We start from the raw sequence: 13,740 nt of genomic DNA, 5'->3' as shown, positions 1-13,740 counted from the left end.
AACGTTGAGGAAAACAGCATATAATAAAACTCATTTTACCTAGGTTATTTGATATAAATAAGAGTTAAGTTCCTATGGCATCTCATCAATGTTATAAAAAAAAAAAACTAGAGGCCCGGTACACAAAATTCATGCACGGGGGGCGGGGAGGGGGGTTCCTCAGCCCGACCTGCACCCTCTCCAATCTGGGAGCCCTCAGGAGATGTCTTACTGATGGCTTAGGCCCGCTGCCCATGGTTCTCTGCTGTCTGCGGGGCCCGCTTGGCTACTCCCAGGTCGCCGCGGGCAATGGCCAAGCAGGCCCTGCTCTCAGCGGCTGCCCCCTGGGACTGGAGGACTCCAGCGAGGCTAAGAGGACTGGGCGCTACCATCTGTGGCCATGGACGCCACCATCTTTGTGTTGGAGTGACAGTTAATTTGCATATTACTCTTTTATTAGATAGAATGACATTGAAGGAAATGAGATTGTTTGAGGACCTGCTGTTATAGATCTGTAATATATAAAATATAATGGAAAATATAATAGTAGTCCATATTTATTGACTTATAACTATAAACCAGAACTCTGCTAAGTGTTATGCATACCTTATTTCTTGTATCCACAGCAATACTAGGGATTAAGTATAATTATTCTGATTTAATAAATTAAGCAACTGAAGCTCTTAAGACATTAGGTAACATGATTAACCTCATATCAAAACAATCTGGCCAAGTTGGTGTGGCTCAGTGGTTGAGCACCAACCTATGAACCAGGAAGTAACAATTCAATTGTGAGCAAGGCAGGCTTGAGCCCCAGTAGGGGGCATGCAGGAGGCAGCCAAAGGATGATTCTTTCTCATCATTGATGTTTCTCTCTCTCCCTCTTCTTTCCTCTCTGAAATCAATAAAAAATATATTTTTAAAAACATCTGAATTCCCTTATCTAAGTTCAGATTGCATTTTTAGTCTGTATTACCCACAGTTTAATGTTTATTTATTATCCTCCTGATCATTCTGTCCCCCAAAGTGGGGGACACATCCAGGGGTGGGCAAACTTTTTGACTCGAGGGCCACAATGGGTTCTTAAACTGGACCGGAGGGCCGGAACAAAAGCATGGATGGAGTGTTTGTGTGAACTAATATAAATTCAAAGTAAACATCATTACATAAAAGGGTACGGTCTTTTTTTTTTTTTAGTTTCATTCATTTCAAACGGGCCGGATCCGGCCTGCGGGCCGTAGTTTGCTCACGGCTACATTAGACCAAAGTTGGTGCGTTTTCTTTTCCTACAGCATCTTTTTTTTTTTTTTTTTTTTTTTTATGGTTCCCCTGTTTGAATTTTATTTTTTTTTTATTTTTTTTTTTATTGCTTAAAGTATTACAAAGGGTATTACATATGTATCCATTTTATCCCCCCGCCCTAGACAGTCCCCTAGCCTCCCCTATCACCCAGTGTCTTATGTCCATGCACAGAGCTGGGAAAAGCGTAAATGTTTACAAACTCTAGCTTAAAAGTCAGTTAAATTAATTTATAAAAGACCTTTTATAAGGTGATTAAAGCTTTGCATTGAAATACATGTCAGGATCATTTATTATTATTATTATGTGTTTTTTTTTAGTGATACCATTACCTTAAAGTGCTGTGAATCTATTAGCTGTTTTGCCATTGTGGCCAGGCTGATGATCACAACTGAGGTCAATCAAAGTCTCAAAGTAGGACCAGCTGCTGCCTCACCTCAGTGTATGAGCATGTACTGAGAGCACTGCTGGGACCCAAGAAATGTCAAATAACAGCTTTAGAGCAGCATTATTCAATGTCCTTTGAAGCTCATCATTCAGTCATGTGGGAGCACAGTAATTAGACTAGAAGGCATTTTTATCAATTTGTCATATTTTAGAATTGTCTAGAATTCATTAGTATCAGCAAGAGGGTTTTGGGTCCTAGGTCAAAATATGGCTGAGAAATCCTTGCTCTGCTATTCACTAGCTGTATGACTATATTAACTTTATTTTCTTATTTTCTATATTCCTGACACTCCAGTATCTAGGGCCTCACTGAAAGGGGAGAGGCTGCCCCTCCCAGGGCTAGCCAGTTTAAGTGCATCTTTCATATGGAAACCAACCAATCCAGGGCCCAGCTACCCCGTCTAGCTGTCTCTTACATATTGGCCTTGATTAGGACAATAATCCTCTGTCCTAATCTTCCCAGGACCAGGTTACCAGAAAACCAGCCCCTGTGCCCCACAGCCCACTGAAATTTTTCAAACTACCCAATCCTAAACCTGCTTACCCTGCCTCTCCCATTTCTTCCCATAGACAGGCTCTTGTCCACGCTTTCCTCTGCTCTTCCTGCCACCTGATCAACCCTGATACTGCCCCCACGTGGCCCTGTGTGATATGAGGAGGCCCCTGTTTCTAGGGAACTATAAGTAAAATCTTCCCTTTCATGATAGTCATTTCCATATCTGCATGTATTACCATACCTGATTAAGACAAAGCCCAGGTACATTATAAAACTGTGACCTTGAGGAAATTTCTAAACCTCCCTATGACTCAGATTCCTCCTGTTTACAATGAAAGTAATATCACTTGCCTCAAAAAACTGTTACAATATTTAAGTATTCATACATAGAAAACATTGAGGCCAGTATTCATTATATAGGGCACATTTAATGGTTGTTAACTATTACTACTGTGATGAATGCTAAATCATAAAAATAATAGATTCTAATAGTAGCATTCTAAGCCAATATATTTTGTAAAATCCATATATTTTTAGTTTTAACATGCAAGGACTTAGCATCACGGTTTTAACTACATGTGAAAAATACTGAAACTTCATGGCATCTGAGTAATGTCTAATTTTGTAAAGGAAGAAATTAAATTGAGTGCAAGGTGAGTATGATTTTAGTGATTGGCTCTGGACAATGGCCCAAAAATCTATAGTTCAATGTGGCGTCCTATAGTCTGATCTCTGCAGTTATTCTTATTAAATAATAAAACTTACTTTGATTCTTTTTTTAATATAATTTTATTGATTTCAGAGACAGGAAGAGAGAGGGAGAGAAACATCAATGATGAGAGAAACACCCATCGGCTGCCTCCTGCACACCCCCTACTGGGGGCTGAGCCGCAACTTGGACATGTACCCTGAATGGGAATCAAACCACAACTTCCTGGTGCATAGGTTGATGCTCAACCACTGAGCCACTCCAGCCTCGCAAAACTTACTTTGATTCTGTGAGGAAAATGCCCTTCCAGTACCACCCATCCCCCAACACCCAACAAAGTTGGCTGATAATGTAAGGGAAGACAAAGTAAACAAATCTTAGGGGGGAAAAGAGGTGATTGAAAGCCAGAAAATGTAAGTTTAGGAAAAAAAAAAAAAAGGTAAAATGCTGACTTCAGCTAAAGCCAGAATATATGATGTAAAGTTCACAATATGCTCTATGCAAAAACAAGAAAAAGCAATTATTCAGACTGTTCCAAGAAGCTTTCCAACCAATATAAAAAAAATATTTATATATGAGACATTGAACTGTACTGCAAATAAAAAGGAGTCAACTTGTAAAATAAGGAGATGCACAAAAAACAGATGATCCTTGGAATACATGTTATTAGAGGGTGAAAACCAGATGTTTATTTAAAAAAAAAGAGAGAGAGAGTTCAGTGAAGCAATAAAGAACAAAAGAACTAAACTGAACTTTGCTATGAATAAAGGTAGATTTAAAGTGCTAGCAAAGCACTCCTCCCCCCCACCCCAGAATATTAAGTAAAGTTGAAGAGCTACAGCATTAATTGAACATGTTGCTATGGAAGCATTTTCTCCAGTGACAAAGAACACATTTACCTATACATATTCATGGCAGACACACACACACACATACACACACACACACACAAAATCATGAAATGAGAATAATGGTAGTGGGTTTCCAATTCCATGTTTAAGGAGCTTGAAGTCATCACTTGATTTTAATATCAAATAAAAAGCTAAACATTAGAGTGAAAAATCAACAACTCTTCTTGGATCCATAAGGGAGGGAAGGACTCAGGGCAAACCTGTGTTCCAAGTGGGAGAGACAGGCAGACAAATGCAGGGAGCCGTAGCTTACCAGAGCAGAGACTCATGTGAAGAAACCGCTGTGAGGGTGGGTGCGGGGTCAAAAACCACATCTGTGAATGCTGGAGTCACAGTGTGGACAAGTCTGAGAGTTAAGAAGTTCGGCAGAACTCAACCCTAGAGTGGCCCCCTCAATACTGTGAGATTTACCTGCAGGCGCTCCATCAGAATCCCACCATAAATATGGGAGGAAAACCTCTTGCTTCCTGCAGAGGGAGAGGAAGAAGAACCATTTCTAACTACATGAGAGCACTCCTGACAGGAATTGAACCGGTGACCTTTTGGTTCATGGGATAACACTCAACCAACTGAGCCACTCTGACCAGGCAGTTAAACTTTTAATGAATATTAATAGAAAGAGATTGTCTTAAAGCAAAACAAAAACTGATAGACTTGACCAGTTTAAGGATGTTTTCTTCCTCTCACACCAGTCGAAGCAAAAGCAATATGAGGTCACTTACCAAAAAAGCTACTGTTTTGTTTTGGACGTCTGTGTAGATTTTAATCCTGTTATATTGAGTCAGCTTTTCATGAATCTTGAACACATTCTCATACCCAAAATTGCTAATAATCTTTACTAGTTACAGTTTTTCAGTGGAGCCAAGTCTCGTGACCATCAAAGAAATGTCTCAAAGAACTCCATGTCAGAAACACATAAAAAGTTGCAAAAGAGAAAAAGTAATGTCAATCATGATTTCAAGAAAGAATTTAATTCAAAATATTTTCTCTCTGGTCTTACACCTTCTAATTCATAATTGTCTACTTCATCAGCTCCAGTGTTCCTGTTAAAGCTGCCTTAGCCAGAGCATGATACTAAGAAAGCTCCTGAAAGTCTGGAGGCCACTGTTTTAACTGCTTTAACCTGACTTGATCTCAATGTAAACTATACCAAGGAAGTAAGCACAACTCACTTAGGACTAAAGGATCAGGTAATAAACACAGTTAAGGTGTCACAGCAACAGGGTCATATAACATGCCCATGCCGTGGTCTTTATGTAAAACTAGAGGCCAGATGCACGGATTCGTGCACCAGTGGGGTTCCTTGGTCTGGCCTGTGCCCTCTCACAATCCGGGACCCCTTAGAGGATGTCCAACTGCCGGCTTCGGCCAATCCCTGCAGGCCAAGCCAAGGGATCCCACTGGTACACGAATCTATGCACTGGGCTGGTTTCGGCCCAATCCTGGCAGGCCAAGCCAAGGGACCCCACCAGTGCATGAATCTGTATACCGGGCCTCTAGTATGAATATAAGATCTTTGGTTAATCTCTTTCTGCCCTCTCCCCTCCCCTCTTCATCTGAGATTCATCAGTCTGTTCCATGTTTCCATGCCTGTGGTTTCCACTCCTGCATTGAGTGTCTACCCCCTGGTGGTCAGTGCACATCATAGCTAATATGATTACAAACTTGAAAATTTTAAAATTACAAATTTTAAGCCAAAGTTTTTAGTTGTGCGATACAACTGGAAGGTCAGCCAGTTGGCTGGTTCCTTAGGCTTTTATATATATAGATGGCAGAGTTTATTGTGATAGGTTTATAAATGACTGTAGTGTGTTATATCAGCTTTGGAGATCTAAGGTCACTTACATTTTGTTTTAATTTATTCAATTCCATGAGGGCCCTGGCTGGTGTGGTTCAGTGGTTAGAGTGTCAGCTCATGCACTAAAGGGTTGCGGGTTCGATTCCCCATCAAGGGCATGTACCTGAGTTTCAAGTTCAATTCCCAGCCCGGTAGGGGTGATTAGAGGAGGAAACCAATCAATGTGGCTCTCTCACATTGATGTCTCTCTCTCTCTCTCTCTCTCTCTCTCTCTCTCTCTCTCTCTCTCTCTCCCTCTCTCCCTCTCCCCTTCCTTCCCTCCCTCCCACTCTCTCTAAAAATCGATGGGGGGTGGGGGGGGGGAATATCTTCAGATGAGGATTAACAAAACAAACAAAGAAACAAACAAAAATTCCATGGGGGAAATTGTATTATCTAGCAGTATCTCTAAACTTGATGTTTATAGAAGGGTTTGGGATATATTCCTTTAAATGTTGGAAAATAATCTCCATATTCCTTATGAGCTTTTTACATTTGAGTCTTCCCCTCCAGGGAACAAAGCCAGCGTAGGTATCATGCCAGGCCTCCCAGTCACAGTGAATTGGAACAATAAAACAATTACTTAAGCTGAAAGTTAAAAAAATCACTCTAATTTATAATTACCTTCATCTTTTGTTCTGCTAAGTTTCTATTTTTCAAATTTCCAAAGAACTATATTCATGAGCAATTCCTTAAAAAAAAACAAAAAACCATCACACACACAGACACACACACACACACACATTGCATCTAGAAGCTAGTACTGTGTGCACAAAAGGAAACACCCAGATAAGAGATTGACAGGAGCCTAAGCCGAATGAAATCAGTATTGCCCCAATTCTGGCTCTTGCTGCAGAAAGCTCATGCCATCCAAAGTATGATTTAACATTTCAAAACAAAGCTGTGCATGATTAGATCGAGGATAAGAAAAGAGATAGAACTAATAGATATATAGCAAGCAACAAGATCAAAGCATTCCCAAATCGTTTTCTGCCCCATTTAATTATTTACTCATTCATTTTTTAAGAATACTTATTGATGATGTACCTGATGTAAGAATGCTGTGGAATGCCCTGGTGCTGGTTGGAAACTTCAGGAGATCTCCACTGAAATTTGAAACTACCCTCCCCCTCTTCCCCGCCACCCCCCCCCACACACACACACACACACACATACACACACATTGGGCGAGGAGAAATGGAAGAAAGGGGCAGACCACTCCAGATTGTTAGGCAGCAAGCTGAAGAAGTAATGTGCTTTGTGTTCTGGGTGGTCACAAGATGAGCAGATCTCTGCACCCTCCCGCCAGCATTTTACAGATTTATAGAGAGACCTTCATAGGGTTCAGTCATACAGTCCAGACAGTCTCAACAGCATATTATTCTCTCAAGGCTATGACCTTGAAAACTGCTCCTAGTGTGGGAACGGTGGGCAGGATGTACATTCCAAGGACAGGGTAACAGGAGAGGAGCCTCGGGTTGCCCAGAATCCTCCCAAGGGTCAACCAGCAGTCAGGTCCACTCAATGACCTCCTCCCACAACTGGGCAGGTAATAAGAAAAGGAGAGGGAGAGGGAGAGGGAGAGGGAGAGGGAGAGGGAGAGGGAGAGGGAGAGGGAGAGGGAGAGGGAGAGGGAGAGGGAGAGGGAGAGGGAGAGGGAGAGGGAGAGGGAGAGGGAGAGGGAGAGGGAGAGGGAGAGGGAGAGGGAGAGGGAGAGGGAAAGGAGAGTCCATATCCCCTATTACCTAAGGTTCAATGTGGCTAAAACTTAAGTAAACAATTTCAATATATTGGTATAAATTCTGAGACAGAGGTAAGCACAGGGCTTTTCCTAAGCAACTTTGGTGGAAAGAGGGCAATCCCAAGGTTTTCTGTAGGAGCGACTCTCAATAGGGATCTGAAGAACAGACTTTCACCTGGTGATCAATGAATAAAAACCAATGGTCTCTGACCTCAATAAAGGTATATCCAGACAAGGAATCTAATGTAAAAACTGTGCTATGCTAACTTCAGCAAGAAAGAAAAACACAAAAACTGCATTTCCAAATTTAGGCAGCTGGGGACATTGAGTCAGGCCACTTAAAACAGACACAGAGTTCAATCATTCCAAGGAGCTGAGTATTGTGTCTCTTATCTACTAATCTAAAATTGAATTCCCTGTTTAGCTATGACATAAAGACTATTTATAGGCACTTTAAAAAAAAAAGAAGAAGAAGAAGAAAAGAAAACTAAAAAGTTTAAGCCCTGGGCACATTTCCTAAACCAAAAACGATGAGAAGAAAGCGACATCTAATGGCTGGTTACTTCAAAACAAGTCCAGTTGCTCTCCAAAACTCAAGGGACTAAGAAAGAGAGACTAATAGAAATCATCACACAAAGACAACCTCAAAAGTCATCCTGAAAAGTCAAAAATGTCATCCAGCCATCTGGGAAATTAGTTCAATGCATTCAATCTAATGTGCTGAGCTGCACAAAGTTCGACCAAAAGGCATTCCAAAGATTAACCATAAACAGCTTACATGCTTTTAGACTCCTCATAAGATTTTTCTTCTTGTTGTGAAAAAAATAATAATAATAAACACTTATGTACTGCAAACAAGTACCAGACCCTCTTCTAAGGGCCTCATATATATTAACTCACTTAAAGATGTTTTACACAATCTACAACATTGACGCAAATGAATAAACTGTAATTCTATTAGAATCCCTAAAGGTCAAAGTAGGAATAAATCAATGTTTTCAAAGACAAGAATAATAAATGGATTTAATTACTTCTTAGAAGAGAACCACAAAGGAATCTAAGACCTCATTATTTATATATTGGTCCTCAGGAGTTGTTGAAAATTCTATCCCATAAGAGGAAATGCAGCATTTTTACTTGTTCTTAGTTCTTTCTTTTGGTTCTTTGCTTTCTTATCTTGCTCGTCTGTGAAAAGTATTTTTTCCAAATTTCTTTATCCCATATTGAATTTTACCAGTACTTGATAGGCTTATAAGGTATGGTTCCAAAAAGTTTCTCTCTTTTCAAATATCATTTCTCCAATTCTAGAAACAGTTTCCAGGTGAATGGTAGAACTGGGCTTAGTAGGCAAATAGCCAGGCCAATACCAAGAATGTATATATGATTCACAATACATGTTTACTCTATAGCAAAATATCTACAGATGAAAATTAGACTATAAGCATTGTTCTGTTCTGCCTACTAAAGAAAGATGTTTTAAATGTGTTGAACACCTTAACTAGCTAAATATCAACCAATATAAACTGCTCCTAAATCCAAATGTAGTTTTATTTCTCATAAAAATAGTAGATATCATATTTGTCCTCACGTATAGTCTAGCCTATACATAAATTCCATTTGAGAGATAGCTTCGGGATACAAGCTCATTACAGGATATTTTTTGGTAATAACCATTCCTTTGCAACTAATAAAAAAGACATTAATTTACCTTCTAAGAACTCGTAATTTGTTCTGGAGCATCTTTTGTTGTTATGTATACCATTCTCGCCCTTGAAGGCAGCACAGGTACCGATTGGCAATGACTGATCTCCTGATTTTTGAATGTATCTTTGCTACATGCAAAAGCTTTTTCTCTCTTTTGTAGTGGTCAGAACTGAAAAACATAGGTTACATAACTTTACCAAAATGCACAAAACCCTTTGCTTACATGTTTTCAATCAAGAAAAGATTCTTTTAGGAACCAAAACTCTACATGAGCCAATTGCCTTTTCTTACAAATTGATGTATTTTTTCACAGAATATGTTAAATATATTTAACATTTATGCATAATGTATTTTTCACAGAATATGTTAAACCCATCCATTAACCAACCTGGTAATTCCCAGCTCCTTCCAAATCTCTTAAAGGAGCTGGTCATTTTGTAGTCCTTAGTACAAAAGGAACACATATCTTAGGCATATAACAGAGGAAGCTTGGAGAGTTCAATGGGTCCACTGCTGAATAGACAAAGTTCTGACCCATATTATTTACTAGTGACTTCCAAGTGTGTGAGCAGGAATATTCTTTATTTCTCTCAAAGAACTAGAAGAGAAAAGGAGTATTGGTAATTTTTCTTGTATGCCTGTTAGGAAGAAGAAATGTTTCAGTTAAGCTTCTGACTCTGAAAAAAAGAGCGCGCTGCCCTGACCAGTTTGGCTCAGTGGATAGAGCATCGGCCTGCGGACTGAAGGTTCCCAGGTTCGATTCCAGTCGAGGGCATGTACCTTGGTTGCGGGCGCATCCCCAGTGGGGATGTGCAGGAGGCAGCTGATCAATGTTTCTTTCTCATTGATGTTTCTCTCTCATCGATGTTTCTAATTTTCTATCCCTCTCCCTTCCTCTCTGTAAAAAATTAATAAAATATATTTTTTTAAAAAAAAAATTTTCAATGATAAACCTACAAAATTCCCCCTCCGTATAATCCCCAAACTTCACAATTCTAGACACTGGAATATATTTCTCAATTTCTTCCCAAGCGAGGTCCTCTTCATCCTTCCCCAGGAAGCTCCCAGTCTTCAAGCCTTGTTCCAGGATCGAAAAGAGTGCCTTGCCCTGACCAGGTGGCTCAGTTGGTTGGAGCATCATCCTGTACACCAAAAGTTTGCAGGTTAGATTCTTTTTTTCTTTTTGATTTAATAAAGGTTTATTTTTCAAAATGTACAGCCGGTGAGATCTGTTGTTCATGCATCTTCTCCAGCAGCTGGGGCATCCTCACCCTTGGTGTTTGTGGTGTAAATCACCTGAGCTCTGTGCTTTGAGACTAGTTTAATAAGTCCTTTACTAAGGAGCTCCTGAAGGGCTGACCTGGCCAAGGAGCCGCGAATCTTCAGCCTCTCGGAGTTATGAGCTTGGGTTATAAGCTTGTAGTTGGGAATGTCCTTACAGAGCTTGTCATATGTGGCTTTGACAAACAAGACCAAGTTACTGAGCTTGTCCCCAACTTTGCCTTTGGACCACTTCTTTTTGGCCTTGCCCCCCGAATTGCTCATGGGGTCTTTGTCTTTCTTGGCTGACTTTCCAGCATCTTTCTCCTTCTTGTGGTCCTTGGGTGGCACCACGGGACTCAGAGAGCCTGTGGGTTAGATTCTTAGTCAGGGCACATACCTAGGTTGCAGGTTCAATCCCCGGTCAGAGTGCAAATGGGAGGCAACCAATTGATGTTTCTCTCTCACATCGATGCTTCTCTCTCTCTCAATCAATCAATTTTTTTAAAATCCTCAAGTGAAGATTTTTTTTAAAAAGAGTGCCTTGCATATAGTTGCCTCAATAAATGTTTCTTGAGTTAATTAATTAGTTTTAAGTTTCTTTCCAACTTCTTTCACAGGTCAATTTCTCTAGCTACACTCAGCCTGTAAATAAAGTAATTTCCATTTCACCCTTATATTTCTGGAGGTGTGGAGAGAAGCGATGCTGTTTAACTAAACTAACAACTGAGCCAGGCCTTATGTCAGGGAAAAGGGAAGTGAGGGTGGCTAACACAGTTTCTCCCAAGACACTATCTAGTTGGGTCAGAAAAGAGACAAGGCAGTATTTTGCCTGGTCATAAGAGGCCTTGGTTTTCACACCATGAAATAAAGCCCTTGGTTTAGATGATGACTTTTCCACAAAGTGTAAGATAAAAACAAAGGGCTGTGGAAGCCAGGGAGCTTCGTGGCATAACCAAGGAAATCTAATTCACCAAATATTCCTAGCGGGAATGCTTCTCATGGGAAAAGCACTCCGAGAGACTAATTCCCAAGAATTTTCTCTGTGTGGCATGGCATGGAGGAAGAGAAGGTAAACAGAAAAGTGTGGCTGGAAGGAAATTCTGTGGATGAAAAAAACACACACACAAGGGACTTTTTAGTTGCAGCCATAGCGGTAAAGTTCAGTAGACAAAAACGCTTCTCAAACTATCTGTGGTAAACAACCAGGTTTGATTTTTATTTTTTTACTAGAGGCCCGATGCACAAAATTTGTGCACGGGTAGGGTCCCTAGGCCTGGCCAGCGGGGCGATCAGGGGCCCCTGCTGGCACCCGCCTTGGCTGGCCTGGGGCCTGCGGGCTGGGGGCAGCTCCTGCATTGAGTGTCTGCCCCCTGGTGGTCAGTGCTCATCATAGTGACCAGTCATTCCACCAGTCATTCCGCCATTCAGTCGATTTGCATATTAGGCTTTCATTATATAGGATTTCCAATTTGTTGCTAGCTGATCTCTGATCTTAGTAAAGTTAGAGAGAGACATGATACTTCATCCCTAAAGTATGGAAAGTAAAGAGCATCATGAATGTAATATTATCTGGCTGCTGGAGGATTTTTAAAGAAATTTTGCAAAAACCCATTAACAGTAAACACACAGTGAAAAGTCTACTTACAAACTAACAAGTTAGTGCGCTAGAGCTTTATAGATGCTGGCAGAAGACATGAGATTCGCGAGTCAGAGGAAAAGGACAAGTTATTACTACTGCAGTAGCAGTGGCCAGAGTATCAGCCTTTGAGCCAGTTCCTCCAAGCCCCAATACCCACAGAGCAATGCAAAGAGAGCCAATGACGCCTGCTTCCACCCTGGGTAGTGTTCCAGCAGAGAAAACTTGAATTTAGGAAACCTGAATATTTTGTCATGAGAAATCAGCATGCCTACCTTTGCCCTGGAAAGAGACATGATCCTTATTATATTGTACAGAAAGCATGCTGAACCTTTGCTCCAGAGGGAGACACTATCCTTATCTTGCAGGGAATATTATTCGGTCCCTATTGCTGCTGAAACAAATTACCACAAACTTAGTGGCTTAACCCATACAAGTTTATTAGCTTGCGGTTCTAGGGGTCAGAAGTCCAAGTGGACTAAAATCAAAGTGTTAGCTGCTTTCCTTCTATAGAAGAATCCATTTCCTTCCCCTTTCCAGCTTCTAGGGACCTCGAGAATTCCTGGGTCCGTGGCCCCTTTCTTCCATCTTCAAAACTATCCAGATCGAGCTGAGTTCTCCCGTTGCCTCACTCTGATCATCCTCTCTGCCTCTCTCTTCCACTTTAAAGGATCCTTGTGATTACATGAGACCCAACCAGACAATCCAGGATAACCTCCTTATTCTAAGGGCCTTTGACTGATTCACATTCTTAATTCCATCTGCATTAATTCCCATTTACCCTGTTAGGAAGCATAGTCAAAAGACTTGTGGAATTCAGACATGGATGTCTGTAGAGGGGCCATTATTCTGCCAACCTCACAAAACTGAAAGAAAACCTGTTCTTGGCTCCAGAGAAAGACAATCTCTATCTGTCAAGACTGTTAGCTAAACAAACATCCTTGAGAAGATATTCCAGAGCAAAGGGCAATCAGTGCTTTCCTTCACAGGCAGGATAGTCACAGTCAATGGTCCCCCAATACCTATCACAACCTCCTGCCCTTACATATTTGCATAAAACTGAGTAAAGGATTGTAATTGCTTTAAACTCTATATTTTTTTTCTCATACTGTTGTTGCTGTTTTACTTTGTTTTTAAATATTACACCTGTTTTAATTTGTTTTTAAATGTTACCCCAAGGCAATGTTGGCTTATATAGGTTCAAAAGGCTAGATAATTCCATGTACCCGTGGAAACTGAAATTATAACTCCTTTTAGCAAAAGTTTCCTAGTTGAATCAGGGACTATGATTTGATCAACCATCATCAACTTGCAGAGATCAATGAACACTTGCAGAAAACAAAGCCATTTAAACAACCCCAGAAAGTTGGTTTGGTGGCCAACGCTGGAGGGAAGGTCCTTTTATATTTCATCTCAGTGATGAAGAATTTTCCATGTCAGGAAATTCTCCATACTGAACCTTAAATCTTGCTATTTGCAGCTTTAACCCATCTCCTCTTAAAATGTCCTCAGGGATATCTCTTTCACATGATTCTTTGTGTCTTCCAGAAGGAATAAAAATAAAGGCTTCTCCTGACACGCCTTCCTAATAAATTGTTTTGAAAGAAATTTACCCTGTTCCTACCCCAAAACCATCAAGATGATTCATCAGTAAATTTTAATTTTCCAGCGAAGATGAATTCTATTCATGCTCAGGGCACATGACCACAGTTTCCCAA

The 13,740-nt window shown here is 40.5% G+C and overlaps 1 protein-coding gene across 1 annotated transcript; it reads right to left on the bottom strand.

The window, feature by feature from the left end:
- Window positions 1–10,292: 10,292 nt before the first annotated feature.
- On the bottom strand, window positions 10,293–12,346 carry LOC132226505 (small ribosomal subunit protein eS25-like). Its single transcript, XM_059681129.1, has 2 exons — window positions 12,298–12,346; window positions 10,293–10,751 (listed from the first exon to the last, which is right to left on the bottom strand). The coding sequence occupies exons 1-2, from the start codon at window positions 12,344–12,346 to the stop codon at window positions 10,360–10,362; spliced, it is 441 nt and encodes a 146-aa protein (XP_059537112.1). The 3' UTR covers window positions 10,293–10,359.
- Between the last annotated feature and the right edge of the window lie 1,394 nt (window positions 12,347–13,740).

The sequence above is a fragment of the Myotis daubentonii genome, chromosome 2 (genome assembly GCF_963259705.1).
Source record: "Myotis daubentonii chromosome 2, mMyoDau2.1, whole genome shotgun sequence".
Taxonomy (NCBI): Eukaryota; Metazoa; Chordata; class Mammalia; order Chiroptera; family Vespertilionidae; genus Myotis; species Myotis daubentonii.
This window is presented reverse-complemented; position numbering and strand designations above follow the sequence as displayed.

Excerpts from the sequence above, each read along its gene's own strand:
- LOC132226505 (XM_059681129.1), bottom strand. The coding sequence starts at position 12,346 with ATGCTTTCTGTACAATATAATAAGGATCATGTCTCTTTCCAGGGCAAA. Across the intron at positions 10,752-12,297 it reads TGTCTCTTTCCAGGGCAAAG|GCTCTCTGAGTCCCGTGGTG; the intron begins GTAGGCATGCTG and ends TCTAACCCACAG.